The sequence below is a fragment of the Diadema antillarum genome, unplaced genomic scaffold (genome assembly GCF_040938485.1).
Source record: "Diadema antillarum isolate AM-2024a unplaced genomic scaffold, OU_Dant_1.0 scf00000043, whole genome shotgun sequence".
NCBI lineage: Eukaryota > Metazoa > Echinodermata > Echinoidea > Diadematoida > Diadematidae > Diadema > Diadema antillarum.
The window spans coordinates 1,008,676-1,032,859 of NW_027270932.1; the positions used below are offsets into that span (position 1 = coordinate 1,008,676).

The 24,184-nt window shown below is 41.8% G+C and overlaps 1 protein-coding gene across 1 annotated transcript; it reads left to right on the forward strand.

Annotated features, from left to right (window-relative positions):
- The first annotated feature begins 598 nt into the window (after positions 1–598).
- On the forward strand, positions 599–24,032 carry LOC139713311 (protein gustavus-like). Its single transcript, XM_071625059.1, has 3 exons — positions 599–965; positions 14,492–15,457; positions 20,324–24,032. The coding sequence occupies exons 2-3, from the start codon at positions 14,719–14,721 to the stop codon at positions 20,449–20,451; spliced, it is 867 nt and encodes a 288-aa protein (XP_071481160.1). The 5' UTR covers positions 599–965; positions 14,492–14,718; the 3' UTR covers positions 20,452–24,032.
- The last annotated feature ends 152 nt before the right edge of the window (positions 24,033–24,184 follow it).

Genomic DNA, 24,184 nt, shown 5'->3' on the forward strand with positions numbered 1-24,184 from the left:
TAGGAACCCTTTTGTTTCCTTCACTGGTATCTCCCAACTCGAGATCCTTTCAAGGTTCCACGAATAAGGAAGTGCGTTATTTCCTCGAACAAAAAGCACACCAGAGTTGAAAAGTTGACAATTGTTACTTCCCGTTTGGCACTGTTGTTGGGCTCCCAAATGCCAGGGAGTGCAAATCACCCACTTCCCCTCCCCCTGTCCCTCCGCCATGCCGGTCCCACCCCTCTGGCAGAGTGTAGCAGTCCATTGTACAGTGATGACTGTACAGTGGGCCAGAATACAATTATGCTAATGAGCTGCCTCCATGTGGTGATTATGCATGTGTGATGGGGGGTGAAAGCTTCGCACAGCAACCGTGGAGCACAAAGAAATCCAGATGAGTCCTTGTGACATCATCAGCCCTTGAGAATACTCTATGAGGTCACAGCGAGGCCTTTTTTTTTTCCCCAATCTCTTTCTCTCCACAGTTCTCTGCACCAGCCTTGAAATCTCCTGTATAAAGCTGACTACCTCTAGCACAGCAGTCAGATAGAATAGCGAAGTTATACTGCAAAGACTATATATCCTGGAGTGCTCCCATATTGATACACATTTTACCCAAATTATTTCACTGTATGCTGCATCATGTGCACACCTTGATAATATTTTTCAGTGCTGGAGTTTTTTCTTCTACAAGCCATACTGTTATGGTAGATTTTTTTTTTTCTCTCTTGTGTGTACTGTGCTGAAAGGCTAGCTGTTTATGCATAGCTTGTGTGTGTGTCTAAAAGGCACTGAACAGTGTAGAATCGCCGGCTGCAAACAGCTGATGTGGAGCAAGCTCTTTGTTTCGGAGAGAGAGGGCTCGGCAAAGCACCACTCCGCTAAACTGTTGTTGGGATCCAGCGCTGCTGTACATGTACCCTTGTGAATATAACTATTTTGGATATACGCCTGTGTGCCTGCCTCATTCATAACTATGACGAGTAAGTATTGCGATCAAATCTTCAGTCTTTCTCTTTTTTTTTTCCATGTGTATATACAACTGTACATTCTTTGGATAATTGTGTTGCCTTTGTTTATAACCCATCGGCATAAACTTGCTTCATATGTTTCTTCCCATGTGTGGTATATATTTAATGGATCTACCAAGAATATGTGATGCTACCATGGCCCTATACATCTTTTAATCTGCATCCGGTGGACTTTGTGATAATCATTTCTTTGTCTCCGTTAAACTGAACCCTCCTTGTTCGTGCGGCAATCTGGAGTCCTTCTCTGAAAAGTACCAATTAATCATTGCAAGCAAGCAAGCAGAGAGGAATGACCCATAACGAGAGTCGACGCATTGTTTGGGCATATCAGATGGAGGAAAGAAGAGGTGGACTTTGCTATCAGATTGTGACGCTGCGCTGGCGAGCGTCCAAGGTTTCAAGCATGACACGGAGCATATAAACAGAATGTTGATACATTTATTTACAGTTTGCATCAGGGCACATCCTAGAGTTAATGGACGAGATACGGTAGAAAGAAAAAGGAAGGGTATTGATGAATTGCTGGCAAGAAACTCCATCTTGTGTGGTTAACCGTTATCATGATTAGTTTTCTTTTTTCTCTAAATTTTTTTGTCAGCCCAAACAATCGATCAGATTTGGCAGTTATGTATGAATGACCAATTTCCTGGCAAGCGCACAAGAAAATGGATGAATAAACTGTGAATGTTTGTCTTTGTGGGGAGAGGAGGGGATATGTTTTTGCAGCAGGCATGCACTGAAACTGGGAGACTTGAATATGAATCATTTCGATACAAAAACATAGAAGGCACCCTTGAGGTTGACTATACGAGTTTCTAAACACCAAACAGGACTGGGGAAAAAGTGGGGCAGTGTTACATTTCCTCACAGCTCACTCTGTACTCAATCAAATTGGAGGTGGGTATTATCAAAAGCTGGTGGGATTGGGGGTTGATAATCTTGGTTGCACAGACACGCAAACATCATGCACAGGAATTGTGATAAACAGGCCTTGCTATGTAATAAGCCTGCATTAAGTGTTATAAAGGTGTCTAGACTTTTTAAATGAATGTTGTTGAATGCTCGTCTGTCCCCCATTCCTGTTTTTTCCCCCTTAAAGGACAAGTTCACCTTTATAAACATAAGGATTGAGAGAATGTAGCAATGTTAGTAGAACACATCATTGAAAGTTTGAGGAAAATCAGACAATCCGTTCAAAAGTTATGAATTTTTAAAATTTTTGTGCAGCAACCGCTGGATGAGAAGACTACTGCAGTGTATGAATAACTTGCGTACAACAATATAAGGAAAATATAAAGAGAATTTCACAAAATTCCATCTTTTGAAAAAAGTACACATTCCCCTGACTCGTTACCGACAAATGTTATGGGCAATATTATTCCCCCTGCCTTTAGAAAGAGGCAAGTCAAGAGTTCTTTTATTATGCGAAAAAAGTGAAAATATGTTGAATTTTCTTTTACATTTTCTTTATACTGTTGTACGCTTATGACTCACAAGCTGTAGTAGTCTCCTCATCCAGCGGTTCCAGCACAAAAATTTTAAAAATTCATAACTTTTGCATCGATTGTCCAATTTTCCTCAAACTTTCACTGATGTGTTCTACTAATATTGTTGCATTCTCTCAATCCTTATGTTTATGAAGGTGAACTTGTCCTTTAAGTTTATCTGTGCACAAAATCTCTTCAACGTGCAGGGCGGGGGGTGGGGTGGGGGGATAGGGGTAGCAAGGATGGGATTGGTAGGTTTAGTTGATTCCCAGACAGTAGGGGGAAGAAACAATGAAAATGCATGTTTTTCATTGATTGATGTAAAGAAAGTGCTAAACATGCAATATGTGTTTGCATCGTTCCGGGGAAATACAGTCTTAGTTTTGGTTCATGATGACTGGAAAGTAGAAGTGTTTTCCCCTTTTTCGCATTCACCATAATCACTGTGACCAGGCAGATCTTATTCGCAGCAGCGCTACTGCCAGCTACTGTATGCAGTGGAACTTGTTGCCGGCTGTATGGAGAATGCAGCCTCGTACCGGCACTCCCCCCCCCCCCCCCCTTTCTCCCTCCCCCTCTACCCTCCGAAGTCACGTTGACTGAGAGCTGGGACGAATTGATTATGATGATGAAAGTTCACAACCAGCGATCCATCGCCACTTTTTTACCCGTGCCAGAACGAGCGTAGAGCGCAGGGGACACATGGTCTCGGCAGAGAGAGAGAGAGAGAGAAGAGAGTAAGAGATAGAGTCTGTTTCTGTTTATCAATATAATTGACAAAAGAAAATTGTGTGTTATGCGAAATCAAACACGGCTTGTTAGCTTGTACAGCAGAAGGTTTAGAAGATGTTTTAATATATTGAGGACAAGCTGATTTTGCTCCACTCCAAGTGATCGCACGCTTTCTCCCATAGACAACTGGCCATGTATACATGGGACTATAGTCTTCATCGGGTTAAAGCCATGGGTCCCTTGTCTGTATGGATACACCTCCATGCTGGGTCCGATTGTCCGCACTTCCTACACATTCTTGGACTTTCAATTCCTTTTCGGCTGAATCCCTTGTGACGTTTTCATGATACACCTACACGTATCATTCATTGTCTTCCTATGCCGTCCTCCCTTTTTTTTTTCTCTCTCTCTAGCTTTCCTTGATATTCTCCCTGGCGGCCTTTGTCCTCTGTTCCCCCCACTGTTTGTCGCCTCGCTTCGTCATCTTTAATCTCTTCAGGCAGCGAGATAGTCCAGTTGACTTTCGGAGAATAACTTGTATAGCTTCCAAGCTCTTTTGTTCCATCGTCCATCCGTCCTATCTCTCTTTATCGGCCCCGATGTGTTCAAGTCATGTTGTAGTTTTCTTTGTCCTCTTTCCTTCCTTCCTTCCTAGTCCTTGTTCTCGTAAACATTTGTTTCTTTGAGTTCACTGCGATGTTTTGTTTTGTTTTGTGTGTGTAATCATGATCTCGCAGACGTAATTCCTGCTTTCCTACAATGTAATGTACATTCTTTCTCATAGTATACTATTCACGACTCCCACGTTTAATCAATAATTTCCCTCGTGCGTTAGTTCGTGTACGGATACCACGCATGGAGTTAGAGATGAGACTAAGCAGTAGGGGTGCCCCTCCCTTACTCGCTTTTTTTGCGGAATTCAATGTGGATTATTTGTCTGCTGAAAAGCAAAAGTGAAAGGTGAGGAAAAGTTTGTGGATTAGTGGGGTGGTAAGGGTGGGGTAAGGGGGTTATAGGAGAGAGAGGGGGGTTACCTGTGCGGTGGTGTGGTATAGATGATAAAGGGTCATTGAGAGGCCACCCCAAAAAAGAGGGTGTCTAGGGGTCATACTGTGGTCATTGCTTGCAGGGGTCAATCCCTATGTGGGTTTTCTTCGTAATGTAATGGAAAGTTGGGGGGGGGGTTGAGGGTGGTTGGGGTTAGAGTAACTAGCACTTTAGGTTACAATAACCAGCGGGGCAAGCAATTTTTCTCTGATTGGCAGTGGTCAGAGACAATAAGGGCATTGAGTGCTTAGAAGTTAAAAGGGTCTGTCTGTCTACCTTCTGTTAACCTCACATGGTAAGGTAACCTCACATGGTAAGGTAACCATGCTGTTGGGGTTTTTTTTTGTCTTCTTTGTTTGATACTGTATTGTTGTTTGTTTGTGTATCAGTATTCTTGGTAGACATCAAGTCATTTATCTCTTCCACCTAGATTCCCTGGGTTCTCCTTAGAGTCTTTTCTGTCCCCTCTTAGTCATGTGGAAAGAATTCAATGAGTAACCACAAATTGTTTGGCATTTTCTTTGTTAGATATGTGTAGGCCTATTCTTTCTGCAGTCTGCATGTGTCCATTGTGTTGTGTGTTAATAGACTCTCCCCCACACCTGACCCTCCCCATCCTCCCCCCCCCCCCCACAAAAAAAAAAGAAAGAAAAAAAGAGCAGGAGCATAATTTTGTGTTTGGCGTAGTTTGGCTGTGTGCCGTGCAGTCTTGCCTGTGTGATATTTCCTACAAAATGGAGAGTCTGGAAAAAGGACACCACCAGAAAATTTCAGGGGACTTTTGTTCGAATAGTCTTGACCAATCTATTTTGAGGGCCAATGATAAATGAAATTGAAATGCTCTGTTCTGTTAACACTAATGAAAGGGGATGTAGGGAAAAGAGGGGAAGGGGAGGGGGAATTCTATGACTGCCACACGAGGACCTGGGACTTAGCACTAAAGAAAGAAAGGAAGGAAAAAATCCCAGGAAGTGCCCCATTGGCAGTTACGGTAATTATGAACAAAAGGTTTACCGAGAGTGCCCAAGTATCACAAAGTACTGTGCATATTACAATTTGTTGTGTATGCATACAAGATATATGACTCAGTGTTAATTACAAAGGTTGTATATCCTGCTGTTTTTCTTCTCCTTTTTTCTCCCCCTCCCCATTGTTTTTGTTTTTGATGTGACAGCTAGTAGCCAAGTTTCTCAATTCATGTATCTGTCCCTACCCATTCCCGAGTATCTAGCTGTACATGCATGAGCACTGCTATTACTAGTGTTCGTGGAATCAAGTGGATCTGGAACTAGAAGGGACTATAGTTTGGGGGTTGTTCGTGTTCAGATAGAATTTCAGTTTCAAAAGATTTGTGTTCCTGTTTATAATCCCCTGACTCGGGTGTAAGTACAGCAATATGCGCACAAGGGGATGGCAACATTTACAGCTTCCAATGAACTAATGAACTGAACTACATGTAGTTGACGTGGGTGCAGATTTTTTGTTTTGTTTTGTGCTGATGGGTGCTGGTACCATGCTGGACGCGTCTGATGCAGGCGGTCATTATAGTATAGGCCAACACAATCCTAAAAGACCTTATTTTGATGACCAACAGCATACATGCTGGTCATTTAATGAGTAGGCCTATATTATCCATGTTGACTCTGTGCCATGCCTTAAACATTTAAAGTAATGGTACTTGTAAAGAAGCATACCCAGGGGGTTGTTTGCGTTCACACTCACAGTTATCTCTAAATTCACAAGCTTCTCACAGTCACACCTGAGAGAGGACACAATGTGACAAAGGTCATAAAGACTACAAAGGTCATGAAAGGTGACCACAGGAAACTCAGAAGATTTGAAAGAACAAAAAGCCACATACTATGAAATCCACCCCCCCCCCTTTGTCTCCTGAAAACGGTGTGTGTATATTTGTGTGTGTGTGTGTGTGTGTGTTGCAGTATGCACTTTTGTCCTAAAACCTCATGGCAATCATGGATTATTATCTGGCCTGCTGCTTTGTTGCTCACTATCTATTTAAAGACACCATACCGTGGAACAAGTGTATCAGTGTGAATCTCCTCTTCCAGCCTCCAACAATACTCCTGAACAATGAATGGACCCCTATTCTTTTGTTGCTGCCTATCTTTCTCTCTTCTCCTCCTCCTCCTCCCCCTTGTCCTTCTGTCTTTCCAACACCCTGTGGGAAGCTGGCCATGTGGGGTGTGTATGCGTAAAGCAAAGACAAAGACCCTCACAGATAGCAAGCAACAAGGAATGTATGTATCTTCTTTACCACCTACCAGTATCCTCGTCTTACCATCTTTTTTTCCCTTTGTTCCTTCCATTTTCCATTCATACCCTATTACCTGTAACACCCCCTTTGATGTTTCTATTATTTTGTTGTTGTTGTTGTTGCTTATGCTCTTCACTACCACCATTATCATAAGTTTCCCAACTTTAAAGATTAGATGGGGTGCCAAGTTGTCACCCCTTTGTTCCCTCTTGGTTTGTGACTCTGTTCATACAGTCTGTGCAGTTTGATTGTGGTTTTTCCACCTCACCCCCCTCCACAAAAGTTCCTGGTTTGCTGCCTCTTTGCTGGCAATCTGACTCTGACACATTGTTGCAGTAGGTCACTGTCCTACGGGTTCCCACCTCTCTCTCTAAGAAACAGAAACGGGGCCAAAGCTAATTGTTTAGTTCTTCTCCTTAAAAACCAATTGTTTGATTTCTGCTCTTTAACCCCTCTTCTCCAGGTCTGATATAAACTTATTGTGTATGTGTAAAGCGTGGTTTACTTGGAAATCCACACTATCTGCCTGTGGTGATAGCAGTCTCCTTGGGAAGGGAGAGGGCCTAAGTTCCATCAGCATTGATCTGAGAAAGGAAATAACCAGCAATTCTGATTTGACAAGGAGCCAAGTCTTTTATTTTTTCTTTAGTGTCCCTGCTTTTTTTTTCTCTCTCTATCATCTCTTCCATTTTCTTTGGTAGACCGTGTTTTACCATTATGTCACCGCAATTGTTGACTGCTGTAAAATGAATAAAACAAGAAAAGAAAGGGAGTTGTTTTGTCAGAAATGTATGAAAAATTACATTGAAAGGGGATGAATGAAGATTGTAATAGTCCCATATATACATCATCATATTTGTTAGTTTCACTGTGGCACATGATTTCAACATTGATCAGTTTTTGGTAACAGGCCCTATACCGTAGAACAAGAATAAAAACAGAAACAATGAAATACCCTCAGATTTGTCATCTGCTACATATGTGCAGACTGAATATTTTTTTTTTTTGAAATTTTGGATGGACTTACACCACATAGGAGCTACATTACATAGGAGCTACATTACACGGTTGTACTTTCCCCGACACCAAGGCACCTCAGAGAATTTGCCCGACATCCAATACAGTATGTGGGACTAAGCGTGTCCTTTGTTCCTCTTCCTTCCCGTGTGCTTTCCTTGAAAAGAGGAAGATAGATGTTCAAGGTCATGGGGAGACAACTTTGAACATCAGTGGTGGGCGTAGGAAGGTCGACAGACAACACTTATTCCAGGAATCAGAACACATGGGGGGATGGAAGGGGGGCTGTGGTACCTCTAAAAAGAAAGTGTCATTCGGGCTGTAAGCTCTGATAGGCTGAATTGCACCTATTTGTGGGGGTGGTGGTGGTTATGAAAAATGAATTATGGCTCGTCGACAGGCTTGGGTATAGCGTGTGCCGTAGGAGTTGTTGACAGCTGGTAGTCACATGTTCCCTCAGGTGATGCCCGATTGTTCAAGTGACCATGGGAGGCACTGAGTGGCGACTAACGTGTGGGGTGTGAAGGGGAGCTTTTAGCACACACACACACACACACACACACACACACACACACACACACACACACACACACACACAAGCTGCACCTTGATGACACAATAGTGGAGGTCGTTATTCATGGTCGAGATTACTTTACACATTAGTAAAGAGGATCCAGCATTGGGCCTGCACAGTAATCTGTTTCCATTAAAGTTTCAGAGGTGACTCCCGTGTTCAATGAACTGAACAACCTTCATTCATCCGTTTGTCTTATGCTTGTTTCTGGAAGAGGCAGCGATCATGCCCGCGTGCTTAATTGTCCTATCTCAATACTGACAAATATTGCTGTCACTGCACAAATCTTCACTTACTTTGTCTTCATGTACATGTAGGTAGAGATATGTAATCCTCAGTGCACGTTTCTTCAGAATACAATTACTACTTGTTTTGCTCAGTTAAACTGCAGTACTCGAGTGCAAAGGGTGTGACGTGGTTGTTGTTAGACTTCTTTCAATAAACGTGATCTGCCAGTAAACATCTCTCTTCCTTTTTTTTTTAATTCAGTCTTCCTTGCAGATTTTTTTTTTCTTTTTTTTGAGGGGGGATATGGAATATGTCTCTGAATATGAAAATATTTATATTTGATTTTGTTATGTTGGAACTTTGTCTTTGTGACTTGTGACTGAAATGTGCACAGTACTTTAATATCTTTAAAGATCTTCAGGGTGTCATTAAATTTAAATGCATGCATATAAAGATATTAGATACACATGTCTTTGTCTTTTTGTATGGGGGGGGGGGCAGATTGCAAAATGGCATGTTTGACCAACACTTATGTCATGAGTATGCTTTTATTGTTGTGAAAATGTTTGCTGCCCTCCTTTATTTTCCAGATCAGTTAAACTAGGGCAGGATAGTGAGCAATTAATATTCAAGGCTAGGGTCATTGTATTTACCTTACACTGAGTCATTGTAGCTTAGAGGTTTAGGCTCTTGATTTTATCTCAGCCAAGCACTGAGTTGGAGAACTTCTTGGTGAGGTGAATTTTAGCTATCATAATGAGACAGATCACATTGCTGGAGGGGAAAGAGATTTCATGAAAGGCACCAGTACTTCATTTACCACTGAGTTTCTTTTGGTTTGGGTGATTTACATTTTTGTTTTCACAATTTTGTGGTAGATATTTTGTAGTGAATGCAGCTTTCTTCTTGTCATACCAATGACTTGGCTGAATTCATTCAAGGTTGCTCAAGGTAACTGATGTTTTACTGTGCACACAAACAAGCTCTAATTTCTTGTTATTTTTCCTGTCTGTCTGTGTATATGTTTCGTTTTTTTCTTCTTCTGTAGCCCTCGCTACATAGGATCAGGAGCGGTCACTGTGTCTAGACATATGGAGTATTCACATTTCGTGGGCAGAGGCCGGGTGGTGGATTCTTGGGAGCTGCGAGATGGACCCTTTATTGTGGATAGCACTGTGTACCCCACTGTGTGTGTATTATGCGTGACGTCAGTCTTTCCGCTGGCCGTTTCTCTGAATCATTGATTTGTCTTCCTCCCCCACTCCGTCTGAATCAAACAACAACAATGTGCGGTCCTTGTGAGAAAGGCACACATGTCTACACACACACACACACACACACACACACAGATACGCATATACGCATAATGCAAACACACACACAAGTATGGATCGATCCATTTCAGAATGTGGGTGGGCACAAGTTCACTCGGCTTTCCCTTAAGTAATAGGGAGAGAAATTCCTAACTGATTGCTATGCACCATCAGAACTGAGATAGCAAATTCAAATTTATTATTTTTTCTTTCTCTTTCAGATCAAGTGCATAAAATTAATCTATCTGTAAGAAGAATTTGTATGGTTGCAATGGCTTTTAATCAAAGACAGACCAAAGAATTAAGTCAGGAATTTGCACTGCTTACTGCATTGCCGTGATGATTAATTTCATTCACCTTGTTGCTTGCACTGCAGCTCCCCCATAGTAAACAGAGATGTATACCAAACACTCGTGCACACAATCATTCTCTACATGCTTGGGCGGTGACCCGTTAGTTAGGGTTAATACGTAGGAAGGAGTGCACACACGTCAGAGAGATCCACCCATGAAGGCAATAAGGTGCTTGCTGCCTTTTGTCCTCTCGACTTGAGGTGACATCGGTGCGGTTCTAAGAAAAAGCTGCCGACACTGACAGGGAATAGCACTCAATATCACAAAGATGAATCTCCCGTCCACCCGTTGTCTGTTTTTCCAAACCCACAGACTCCGCCCTCCCATGCCGGTAGCATTCTTCCCGTACATTGTCATATCATTACACCACCATCATCATCATCATCATCATCATATTCTTGGGTGGGAGTCCAACGCTCCCGAAGATTGCCCGGCATGAATGAATCGATGAATGAATGGAGGAGTAGTGGACTGGACACCGAGAGCACACAGTAATCGTGCCCTGCGTGTACTTAGTAGTAAAGAGCGACAATCGAACAGCGTGCCATGCACTGTCGCCAGGCCGGTGGCTGACAGCCGGTGCGCACAAAAATGAAATGGTAGAGACATAGATTATGCAGTTTCATTTTCCGTCACATGTACTTTCCAAGAGTGGACATAATGTTAGTATCCCACCATAAACTGCCCACGTATATACCTAGATAGGCCTATACCTTTTGTCTCTCCTTTAATAGCGTACATTGTGCTTGTAGTCACTTCCTGTATTAACTGCAACAATGCATGCATCTGCATTTTCAACTTCTGTGGGAAACGAGGGTGGGAGTGAAGTGAAAACACAGCTCTTTGTTCTCTGAACTTCCTCCCGACAATCAAGAGGGTATAATGCACCTCTTCCTCTAGCCACATTCTTCTTCTTCTTTTTCTACCTATATTGGGGGGAAGTAGCCCAGCCGGCAACAATTGTTTTGTTGTTGTTGTCGTTTTCTCACTGATAGTTTGTTACATGGAGAAGCGTCCCTAATACGAGAATAGATGTCTAGAGTTGCCAGAGAACCAGTGACACTAAGACCAGATGTGGAGGAGGTATGTGGTTTGCTTTTATGAAAGGAGAAATTTGAAGAACATTGTGGAACTCCAATTTGTGAGCCCTTCCAAAGAGAAGACAGCATAAAAAGGGTATAAAGGAGAAGGAGGGGCAAAAACACACACACACACAAAAAAAAAAACAGACAAAAAAGGCAAGGAATGAACTTTGCAGTAACGCGAGACAGGTCGGGCTACCACTTTCCTGATGTGTATGAGTATGCAGTCTTATTCATTTCCTCTGCTGCCTGCAAACAGTGTGCAGGCCCACTGCACCTGAGTATGAGAGTGTCAGCGCTGATAGAAATGAGAACTTTGCCGAGTGTCATGAGCTGTTCATCTGTCTTCCACTAACCTCTCCCCATCAAGTTTCCTCCGACCCATCAAGTTTCCTCCGACCCCCTTCCAAGTTTTCCTCTCCACTTTCATCCAAGTGACAGCTTGAGTTAAACTTCACATCTTACTCTGTCTCGGCAATGGTACCAGTCGGGATTATACAACTGTATTTCTCACTGACATTTGGAGATGATGGTTCCAATTTGCCGAAACGTTTGCAGGTTTCTATGCAGAAATGGCTTCACTGTATCTCTGCTTTACTGTGTAGCACAATGCTTCACAAATTCCATTTCATAGTCACTCTTTAAACATGCTACGTTTGATGAATGACCCACACTAATTTTCACCCTCGTAGGATGACTGGAAGATACCATGGCTAGTCAGGGAACAAGGAATAAAATACAAAAGAGTTGTCTTTTAAATCTTTACTGTGCTGCTATGAAGGCTGGTTGTAGATTTTTAATGGTGAAATGTTGAACATTTGCAGTACATTAGGTGCTTATGATAGTCGCAATTGCCAGCTACGCACAAAATTGGAATGAGAAATTGACTAGGATGAGGGAAGGATCTTGTATCTTCAGGAGGTTTCCCCCCTCCCCCTCACCTTGCCTTGTCCCTCTCACCCTTACCCCTCCCCCACCCCCCCCCCCCCCCCCCAACCACCAACATTAATCACATGTCCTCTGCGGAGTGCTGTCACATTTTCAGCGATCGGGATTGGGGGAGCAGCAGAATACGGAGCTGCTGCTAATTAGCTGTGCCGGCATTTCCTGCGGTTCGACGATTGACCTAAGTCAAGAGTTCCCCCTGTAGTGCATATGTATGCATGATGTACATGTATAATTTGTGTGTTGCTACAAGATTAGGGTTATTTTACTTCTATAGTGTCTGGCTTTAGTCTCTCTGTCGTTCAACTAGGTGCCACTTAAGTTTGAATTTAGATCTGCATTCTTGTGAATTTCCAGAAATTCTTCTCCGCGTGGTTTCATTCGCCACCACCCCCACTCCATTTTCAGCATTGTGCAGGTTATTACTTGTTCAATTTTCTGTTTTGTCTCTCTTTGTTAAATTACAATAGCAGTGCTGCAATGATGTTCATTCAGGAAGGGAAAAAAAATCTTTGCCCTGCCTCGCGACAGTACTTGACATACTTCAACCTCTTCAAAAGACACGATTCCAAGTCTCCCTGACTACTTGGCAGTGACGACGTTCAATCAATCCCTGGCTTGCAGTTGACCCGTCGCAAGTTTCAATGTCGCTAATAAGAAAGGACGACAACCACAAAAAAAAAACTGAAACATTCTTCAAACACACAAATATGATTCACTTTTCTCTTACAATCATATGACACATGATACATGTTTATGTGTATGTCATTTTGGCACAAGAGGTTTGGGAAAAAAAAAATATTCTGAACTACCAACATATATCTATTTCACTTCAACTAATGTAGCTATTGCTATGCCAGTCATACTTGCCAAGATCAGTATTGCATTGCTTTTTGCCTCTATAATAAAATGCTTATCATCATGTAATTCCAATTTGCTTTTCCATGTGATGTGGTAATGTGTCTATCAACCTATTGTAGACTTCATGTCTATAAATTGAAACTACAAGGACAATTCACAGTTACATAATTTTAATGCTATTTGTGTCAACCTGCATCATTGATTAGAAGTTCAGGATAATCTGTGGCAAGCTGGGCGGTCTTCGTGCAATGACCCGAAAGTTACAGACAATGATATACAGTCGAGGAGGTGACAGAGAGCCAAGTTTTTCATCGTCGGAGTAGCTCCTCACCAGACGACTTATGCCAGCAATCTTTCATCTCCCTTGACTTTTCCACTTTCCTCCCCTCCCCCCACTCCCAAAGCAAAGCCACTGCTGTCCCGCTTTCAAATTGACCCTACCCTTAACATGCCAAAGAAAGAGGAGTCTCTCCTTGAAATGAAACTGTGAATTAATGTGGGGGGGGGGGTGGGGGAGAGGGGGATCACTTCTAGCGAGGATGAATTGAATCGCCGTGGAAACTGGCTTTTCTTATTTCATGGATTCAAACATCCTCCTGTGCTACACCAAACGACATTTGTAAGGCCCGTTATTTCCATCCAGTGTCCAGTTGCTATTCAAGTACAGAGTGGTGTGTGAGAGGGAGAGAGTGTACGGAATAGATCTCAAGTTGTATCATGTATAAAAGCAGATTCTGTCATAATTTCTTGAGAGAGAGAGAGTTATGCGTAGACAGGCAACAGAAAGTCTGTCATCACTGACTGCATGCAAACGAGATTGTAGCATTAAACCGAGCTGAACACGGAAGACAAAACTGAAACATGATTTTACAAGTGTTGTCAAACAGGCATGGTGTCACCTTGGTGAGATTAGATTGCTTAGTCTAGCCATGCAGTACTGCAGAAGGATATCTCGTGAAGTACAACTGTAGAGCAACAATGTAAAGGAATCTGCTCGCAGCCATCATACTGTACATGTACCTCCGTGACATATCTGTGCAGTTTTTTTTGACAATACTTCAAATGAAGAGAAGATATTATTCTCTTGTGCCGAGAGGGGAGGTGGTAGGCGGGGTATGTGGCTGCAATTTTTGGACAGGTCCCAATACTTATCGGCTGTTTATCGACGTGAGCAAATTTGTCTGGCGCCCAACGCTCCCACAGTCGCCTTTCCGCGCTGCAATCAGGGCCCAAGATTAAAGTTTCAGTGCAGAGAGTTGTTTGGATCTAGGACGGCAGCTGTATGCATGTCGAGCTGCCAAGACAGGCAGGCTCTGACAGTGCTAGGCCAAATGCAGTCTACGAGCTGCCATTTGTGTGCTCTCCGAACGTGATAATGTCAGTTGCATCGAACTGTACTAGTCTTTTGGAAAAAAAAAATCTACTGAAAAAAAAAACACGTACTTGAACAACCTCTGTAAACTTCCTGCTACGGAAAAAGGAAAAGGATGAATACTGTAGTGAAAGATTACTTGTAGCCTTCACCACGACTAAGCGGGCTATTTCCTCTTTTTGTCTCTTGCAGGTTGAGTCAGTGTGCAGTGGGGATTTAGATGAGTGGCAGCAACACTACAAAGGTTGGGATCACTGAGGTCTACACGGCTGCAGGAGGTAGAGGGCGGACGATCCAGTGAGGGACTCTCACCGGAGCTACCAGTGTGGTCCTTTTCCTTCGTCCGGAACAGGGGAGACAGCGCCACGTGTCTCGGGGTTAGGGTTTTCAGCGGAGCGTGGAGCGACGACGTCGGTCTGATGCGCCAGGTAGCCAACACGGCGGGGAATTGCATGAGTCGGTCTTTGGTCATGGGGCAGAAAGTGTCCGGAGGCATGAAGCAGGTGGCGAGGGAACCGTCCAAAGCCCTGCACCGCGAGCTGACCTACAGCGATGACCTACAGAAGCCCAACCGGCTGGACATGCTCCTTGACATGCCGGCGGCTGACAAGGACACGCAGCAGAAGTACGCGTGGAACGAGGAGGACCGCTCATTGAACATTTTTGTGAAGGAGGACGACCCACTTACGTTCCACAGACACCCTGTTGCGCAGAGCACGGACTGTATACGAGGGAAAGTTGGTTTCACGCGTGGACTGCACGTGTTGGAAGTCTCATGGAACTCTAGACAGAGGGGTACGCACGCCGTGGTTGGCGTCGCCACGGCGTCAGCACCCCTCCACTGTGTCGGATATCAGTCGCTGGTTGGCAGCAATTCAGAATCGTGGGGCTGGGACTTGGGGCGCAAGAAGCTCTTCCACGACTCCAAGCATAAAACGGGCCACCAGTACCCGCTTGCCGGACACTCGGACGGCTTCACCGTGCCAGACACTTTCCAAATGATTCTCGACATGGACGAGGGCACACTGAGTTTTTCGGCCAACGGCCAGTTTCTGGGCATTGCATTCCGTGGACTTAAAGGGAGAAAACTATTCCCGATCGTTAGCGCTGTGTGGGGACACTGTGAAATCACACTAAGATATGTTGGAGGCCTAGAACGTAAGTATAAGTTTTACTGTATGTTCAGTGCATGCAGTAATTTTTTCTTTGATACATGTAGGCGTATGATAATACATCAATGGTATTTATATACTCCAAACTGAGACAAAATATGTAGATAAGAAAGCCTTTGGCTGGTTGTGCTAGATCACTCAGAAATGAGGATGAAGAACAGGCGGAAATTGTATCCCTACAATGTATGTGTCATGCTTGCAAAGTATGGACTGTAACTGGAATATGGGCTGCATAGAGGCATGCCTATCACAGGGTACATGAATCATCTCACATAGCAATGTTGTAAGAACAATTTATACAAATACAAATTTCCAGAGAAAGCTTGCTGCGTGCATACTTGCACATTATAAAATGTACATACTTATGTTGAAACAGCCATGCAGTGTGTGCCTGAAGTGGCTGTAGTGTGCTTATGCAGATATGATAACTGATCGGCTCCATTGATGACAGCGAAAACAAAGTTGAAACATGAGGATGCCAAGTATCCATTCGCCGATAACATCAGGCTCTCGGATATCCTGTGTATTAGTATCGGTATCCAGTCAGTCTTGCTGGCTACAGGCAATTCTTCTACTTTCCTTTTTCTTTTCTTTTTAATATCTCTGGCACATTTCACACACAGTTTTATGTATAACAGTCCAAGCCCACCCCTCAATATTCTGTGTTACTTGTACACTTTGAGCTTGCCCCCTCCTCATCTTGCAAGAAAATAGAAAGAGAATAATAAAAATGTGTGACACTAATCTCCATATCATTTGAAAGCCCAATAGAAAGTTGATCAAAAATCCCCCCAAAAAACCAACAAAAAGCAGAGTCTTAAAGCAAAGCTACAACATGTCATGAGATTTGTTGAAATGAGAGAGGAAGTAAAAAGAAGAAAAGACTTGAAGTGAAGCTACATTTTACTGGATCCTCTGTGAAGCTTGCACACATTGTACACACTACTCGATGTCTGGCAGTAATCCAGACCATTAGATAGAGAAAGTTTGCGACGTTGCCATGGTTTCGGTTGACTGAGATCACTTCCTTCCTCCAGCGTCTATGACGCTAACTGTCTCTCAGTTACATTTCGATACTATCATTGCCTTTGGAAAACAAAAATACGATACAAAATGGAAAAAAAAATGAAAAGATGATCTGTGTAAAGATAACATTATGCTGTAAGATAGCATTCGTAAAATTTTGAGTGAGGTTCATCGTTTTGGCACAGTGATTTTTAAGAGGAGCTCTTTATGTTAACTTTCTTATTAGCATATTAGTGCTCTTTATTCTGCAATCCAGAACATTTGGATGCCAGCGATCATGTTTGCATGGTATGGAGTCTTAACACGTTATTGACAATTGATAGTACTTGAAAAGTAATTTTGAAAAATTTCATAATAATGCCCTCATATGATGAATGTGAGAAATTATTTTGCAAAAAAGACAGACCAATCTGTAAGTTCTTCATAGATTCAAACTCCTTTCCTCTGAAAAGTGAAAAGTAGCCCGCAGCCACAATGTGTGGCCCCATGCACCCATATTTGTGTCTGTAGCTATGCGAGTCCGTTGTGTGCGTTCCACAGCATATCAGGCTTTAAGGTTTATGATCAGCCCAGCATTGCGTGTGGGCCTACTCCTCCTCTATGAAGATTGATGTCGATACAACATTTGTATCTTGAAAGAATGGGCGGTTTCTTCTTAAAATATGGCTTTCATATATAGAAACTATAACGAGGACTGTCTGTGACTGAAAGATATTTCAGTGCTTACCAGTGCATTTTAAATGAGTGAATGCACGATCAACTAAAGAAAGTGTAATCCTCATTTTTTTTTTCCTGTGGAAGGGCCTGTGGAGGGGGGGGGGGGGGGGGGGGTCTTTACCCCGTAATGGGAGCTCAGTGTGTTTATAGTAAGAGTGCTTGTCACATTGCAAGATAATTTTTTTGACATGACCTCTTTGTCCTTGTAGTGTAATTATACTTTGCATTGACAAGATATTTAGGTATAATATATTTTAGGTAGGGCCTGAATATAATATTTATTTTTTTTTTCTGTTTTGATGAAAAGAATTTCCTACGTGTTGTGGAGTATTTTTAGAACCATCTTGTCTGTCCACCACCCACATGTATACGGGGGCCATGCCAGAATGAGAAATTGAAAACAGGACACAGCAATTTTGGGGTGAAATTTGAGCGACATCATCCAAATTAGGCCTTCCAATGCCCCGTGTAAGTGTTTAATTCCAACCACGTCTATTCTTAGCCAGACGGCTGAGCTACTGTGTTCCCTTGCGATGCTTTCATATATATGATATGGATGGACAAAGAGACAGACGGCCGATATGTTTTATAGAGAGCAGAGTTTGAGTTTAACAGGCTGGTGATGACAGATACATCTATAGATAAATATATGGTTGTGGGTGTGTGTGCTGGTGAGAGAGAAAAAGCGAGCGAGAGTGGGAGGGAAAGAGAGGGGGAGGAGGTGCAAGATATGGGAAGAGAAAGAGTCTTAAAAAAATGAATTTTGTAAAAACATTTTTTAAATCTAAGTTTTTAAAAAAGAATTTGTACTATTTTTACGTTCATGTGCTTACATAGTGAACACTTCCGTAGCACAGTCCATCAAAAATGCTCAAGATGCTTTTTAAAGAGAAGGAGAAACGTGTATATGGTATATATATATGTAGATATTTATATAGATATAGATAGCTAGATATATATAGACAGATAGATATAGCCATATATATATATATATATGTATATATATATACACACATTGTATATATATATAGGGAAGATATATGGAGAGAAATAAAGAGAGAGAGAGAGAGAGATCGAATCATAGGAACGTGAGAGGAAAAGGTGTGGGTGAAAATAGAAAGTGACTGGATTCCGCCCGGCTATGATGTGATGGTGATGCATAGGTCAGCAAGCAAACTGGAGAGAGAGAGAGAGATAGGCCTACAAAGGGACAGAGGAGAGATCGAGAAATAGAAGCAGAAAGAGGAAAAGAGTGAGGTAACTACAGGGATGGAGGGAGCGAGAGAAGAAGAAGAAGGAAGAAGAAAAGGGCAAAATTTAATGTTAGATGGAGAGACAGAAGACAGGAGAGGAATTGGCCAAAATTTAAAGCATTTATTCTGCGAAAGACAAAAATAATCCTCAATATTAACAACCCGAGGCTTCCGCATAAATGTTATGTTCACATTATTATCTGCCAGGAAATGGGGTAGGGCTCTCTTTCTTTTTCTAACCTAATGGGGGGGGGGGGGCATGTATGGAGGGGCTCATTTTCTCACCATCACAAGTTGGGAAGGGTAGCGTTCTCTGGTTTCCCCTCAAACGGCTATTTTTGGTCGGTGTGCCAATGTGAGTCATGGGCCTAATGGGTGACTGTGCAAAGCACTTTATACTTTACAGCACTGAGAACACACACACACAGACACTCTTCACCCATACCTACACACAAACAAACACACACACACACACATTTGCATAAACACACGCACACACACACACACACACACACAAATATGCATGCAACATTGAAAATTCTCATGTTCATTTGTATGTCATAACAACATAGGAATATTGGAATTCATGTGACATTGCATCACGTTGTTTTGCTTCGTTGAGACAAATTATAAGACATCATGGTTAAAGCATGTAACCCAATCTTCCACGAAAGCAAGCTGAGGTCTTGTTTATTTCGGCATTCCACGGACAAACCATGTGCAATTAATTTCATCGTCCTGGTTTACACAGAGGTCACATGCCCATGTACAGTAGATTCACCCTGCATACTAGTACATGTTTCTTCGACATAATGTGACAGTAGTGCCAGTCATGTTATTGTTTTAGACACCCTCATACAGTATCTCGTATCGAATTGTTTGTCTCCGAGTGATTTTGAGTGTTTTGTGCTTGTTTCATATTAAGTTGAATGGCACATTCTGATTCCATTTCCAGGGAAGAGTCTCTATAAGCAGACTCTGAAATGTCAAACATGTCTCCCATAATTTACATTTTTTCTGCCTTGCGGTCTCTTGGAAGTGCTTACATCACTCTTCCAGGTAGTTTGTTGACGTACGGTGCCACACAGCTCTCATAAATTAATCATGACGTAGGCACATTACCAGTTATAATGCCTTTCTGAGAGTACATCTTACAGTCTTCCAAGAAAAACCAAGGGTCACATAACGTATATGGAGGGATGGAGGCTTGTTTTTTTTTTTTTTAACTTACTTGAATCCATCATAGATTGAATAACTGTTATCATCATTTTAGCAGCAAAAGGGCACTACCAGGTAATGAGTTATAGTCCATCAATAGTGTGAAGTACACTTTGTATTTTAATCTGATGACATGTACAGTGTGTGTGTGTGTGTCCTTTGGACTGTCTGGTCACTTCTTGTCCATGGTGCACTGATGCTCATTTGATATCATACAACATGTGTAAAAGAGAATGAAAACAGCAAAATGGGTCATTCCATCTCTTGTATTGATGATCCTTATATCTGTCTATCCCATTTGCAGAAGAAAATTCCAAAACATAACATATATACAATGCATATCATACATGGGTTGTGATTATTAGGCACATCTCTTGGTTATATTCCTTTAACTTGGAACGCAGAGCAGTGCTCAAGTGGCCAGCCTTTGGATAATGATGCAAACGTTAAATGGTTAAAGGAAATACTTCTACTGGCAAAGTGTGGGAAAGTTATGGACTTTGACACCTTTAATACATGTATGTGATATGCATATATATATTTTTTGAGTCTTGAATGATTGAATGAAAACAAAGATATTAAGATTGATTGTTAACTATTTTGTTATTTTTTCTCTCATTTTTGTTTCCCACCTACAGCTTCACCCCTCCCTCTCCAAGACCTGTGCAGACGATGTGTACGTGTCTCGGTCGGCAAGGAGAACCTAGAGAATGTCTACCAGCTCCCGTTACCGGGCATGGTCAAACGCTACCTCCTCTACCAATGAACTCGCGGTGCCTGTCAAAGAAAAAACAAAAGAAGGACAAAATAGAAACAATCACCTAGATGGACAATAAGCAGAAATTAAAATGATGGTACATTCGAAAGATGGTCATCATAATCTATCCGTCCGGGAGACTCATTGGTCATCGCATTTGTCTCCGATAACTTCTTGTTCAAGTCTGTTTGCGCCGGCCAAATGCAACCAAGTCAACGTGGAGCCTCCCTTATCGCAGTCTTTGCACCAAGCTTTTGTAAAGACCATTTGCTAAAAATGATCTGGATGGACTATTGCAGCATGGGTGTGTGGAGTTGCTCGTCACAGACAAAGTTTCACACAATAAGAGGTGAATAGACAAGTCGACGACAGCGAACAAGAATGGAGGGATACCGTCGAACTTAGGTGGACGAAGAAAACTTGGTATCTAGTACAACTCAAAATGGAGGAACCACCTGAGACACATGATATTCTCCAATATCTATTTTTTCTCCTTTTTTTTTGTTTGTTTCTGTTTGCCTACCTAATTGTGCCTCCAGCGGGTCTGCGGTCGGATGTAGGCATATGTCGTTGTCATGGCAACGCTCACAATTCCTGCGCGGCAACCTTCTGCACATCTCAGTGCTGGTGTCTGCGCCTGTCATCCTTCCTCCTGTGGGCAGCTCACCGGTGTCTTAAATGCTGCATTGGACAGACACAACACACAATGGGCATGGAGAAACACACGCCGCCGCACAAATGCAAGATGCAAGTTATGGTACACCACTGTAAATCGCTACTGGATTCATAACATGATGTTGAGATGGAAAGAGCAGAATATCTAATCAACGAACAGGTAACTTATTCAGGAAAATGAGAAAGTCATTTGCCCTCTGACCTCTGAGGGCACCACTTCCTGGACTCTTGAAGTTCGTGGGCATTGCATTGTTTGCAGCGGATGAATGGGAATGTTCATAGAGGACATGGCAAGAACTCCAGCATGCTAATTTCCTCCGAAAAAGCGAAGCTGTTACTGCTGGAAAAATTTGCACAAGGGCAGGCCAGCACTTTCGATCGGCACACAAGGTTTGCCACATTCTGTCAGAATCGTGTGAAAAACATCATGTCATTTTTCATATTTTTTTTTGAAGTCGGCATGTGTATCATTTCATTACAGCTTTCTTCTTTTTATTGTATTTTTCTGTCCTTGGGTGACCCATGTCACGATCACAGATGGCACCGCTGCACCGAGTAGGTTCTTCTTCTTTTCATTGTAAGGCCGTGTGCCGGTAAAAGAAAAAAAGTAAGAATTCGGTTCTCGGCAGGCACGTACAAATATTCAGGTCATGTGAATCCGAGCATGTGTTTCTATTGCTGTATTTGTTCACGTCAAATATTTTTGTGAATGCTACGACAAACTGCCACCCTCTCTACCACTAATGGCAATAAGCGAGAGAGGAATGTACATGTGTGTCTCTTAGCCACACCCACCAATCTTAACCCAAAGTCGTCAGGACAAGGGCTGCATATTTAAGAGATGTTTACAATCATTTCGTCATTTTTTTTTCTTCGTGCGTGAAATTGTCTCGATCTTTGTATTTTATGAATGTTTTTTGTTTTTGTTTCTTATCTTAAGAAAAAAAGTGTGTGATGAATATTTTTCTGAATTTGTTGTGTATCCTATCATTTTTCCCCTCTCTCTTTTCTTTTTAAATGCAACTGTTTAGAGAGGGATGAATGTAATTCCATTCATGTATAACCTGTCTAAGTGTAAGATGGGTTGACATGAAGGATCAGTTGGTCACAGATGTACAACTTGACATCAGTCACAAAAAAAAAAAGAGAAGAAAGATTAATGATATGCTTCCATACTTGGCATGTTAGAACTAAGTGCCGAAGTGACCAAATACATTTTTTTACTCTATACCTCATGGCACAAGGCAGCGCGTGGACATGTACAAAAATGTAGGCTTCTAAAAGTATTCATGTATCAGTAAAGGGAATGAGCAAAAGTAAGAAGTGCCCAAGTCATTCTTAACTGGTACCACTTTATTTTTTGTTGCTCTATTCAAAAGCCTTTGTATAGTTTTGGGAATTGGCGAGGGGAACTAGACAAAGACAAATATATGTGTATATATGTCAATGGTTCTTTGTATTTCTGTTGTGAACATATGGGCAAAAATCATCGTATTACACACTTTTAAGCACAGTTGGATAATTGTCAGCAAACCATTTCAAACTAACATATTTAGTTGTCATAAGCTCAGTATTTTTTTTTTTCTTGATATGCTGGCCAAGAGTCAATTGTATCAGTCCGACATATTAAGTTTTATGTGGGTATGTTCTACAGCATACATGGTGTGGTCTTATCTATAAAGTGTGCGTTTGAAGAAGCCTGCATGGAAACTGGTTATTTTGACTTTTCAGAACAAAATCTAGCCAGTATATATCATCGTAGCATTTTTTTTTTCAAACTATACTTGGGTTTTTATGAATAACTGCTGACTTCATTTTTTGAAATGTTGATATTTCTTCTCTATTTCTCTATCTATCTATCCCTCTCTCTTTCTCTCTTGTATTTCTGAAGTGTATTAACTTGCATTAATAATGACATGCTGCAATTTTTACCTATCTGATGTGCAACTTCAAGGTTTGGCCGAAATGTGAAGTGTGTTTTGTGATTTTATTATCATTTTTATTCCCCATTTTACCGTGCATCACATACTATGGAGACATTGTGAGAATAGAGACATTGTAACTTTGAAGTTTGTTGACCAAAACTAGACCAGATATAGGCAGGCCGCACTCTTTAAGTACACAATATAGTTATTTGCTGGGCAGCGTTTAAGTTTCCACAGGGAAAGAACAGTACTTTGAGCAATGCTATTTTGTTTGATTGTTTTTTTAATTTCTGTTGACCTCAAAGTCTTTTGCTGTTGTTTTTTGTGGAGGGAGGATGCTGCAAATAAAGGACTAGAGGTGAGACTAGGTAGAAAATTACAAGACGTAATGCAACATTCTTCTTTATGAATGCATACCAATTTGAATTTGCCTTAATTCTGGACAACCCCCTGACTCTGAATGGAGCGAATCATTGAATAATGTGCTGCATATATATCTGTGTGGAATGTCTCATTCCAAACATAAACTTTACACAAACAGAGACAAAAATACATAAAAAGAGTATCATATGCAGTATATAGTTGTCATAATATGTCTTCATGTAGTTTTAGATAACAGTAGCAGGGAGTTGAAAGCTTAGCATAATTTGACTTTATCTTGTATCATTGTTCCATGGACTTACACGGTGATATATGCTTAGACGTGTGTGTGTGATGAGTGGAGAAGGCTTTGATGCAGACATACGGTACACAAATATCCACCCCCTTCCACATTTAACCTTGCCAGCTCTAGTTCAGAGAAGCCGGAAACCAAATATAGACACGTGTTCGTCGTAGGGATAGATAGATAGCAAGAAAGAGAGATAGAGAGATAGAAAGAGAGAGAGAATGAGGGAGAGAGAGAGGCTGTAATGAAATACCATGCCCTGTTGAAAACCCAAGACATAGGGTATGTATATTATGTCATGTTGAACCCTTTAAATCTCCTCCCCACCCCACCCACTGCTCTGAAGGTGTTAAAAATGTGTATATAAAACTTTTTGCAACTATGCCCTCAATATGCCTTTATTTGACAATGTCAATTTTAACCATTTTGATGCAACAAGTCAACTTTTTGTAAAAGAAGACGTAGAGAGAATTCC

Bases quoted from the DNA above. Each gene is read 5' to 3' on its own strand.
- LOC139713311 (XM_071625059.1), top strand. From the start codon at position 14,719: ATGCGCCAGGTAGCCAACACGGCGGGGAATTGCATGAGTCGGTCTTTG. The intron at 15,458-20,323 runs GTAAGTATAAGT...TCCCACCTACAG, and splicing joins ATATGTTGGAGGCCTAGAAC to CTTCACCCCTCCCTCTCCAA.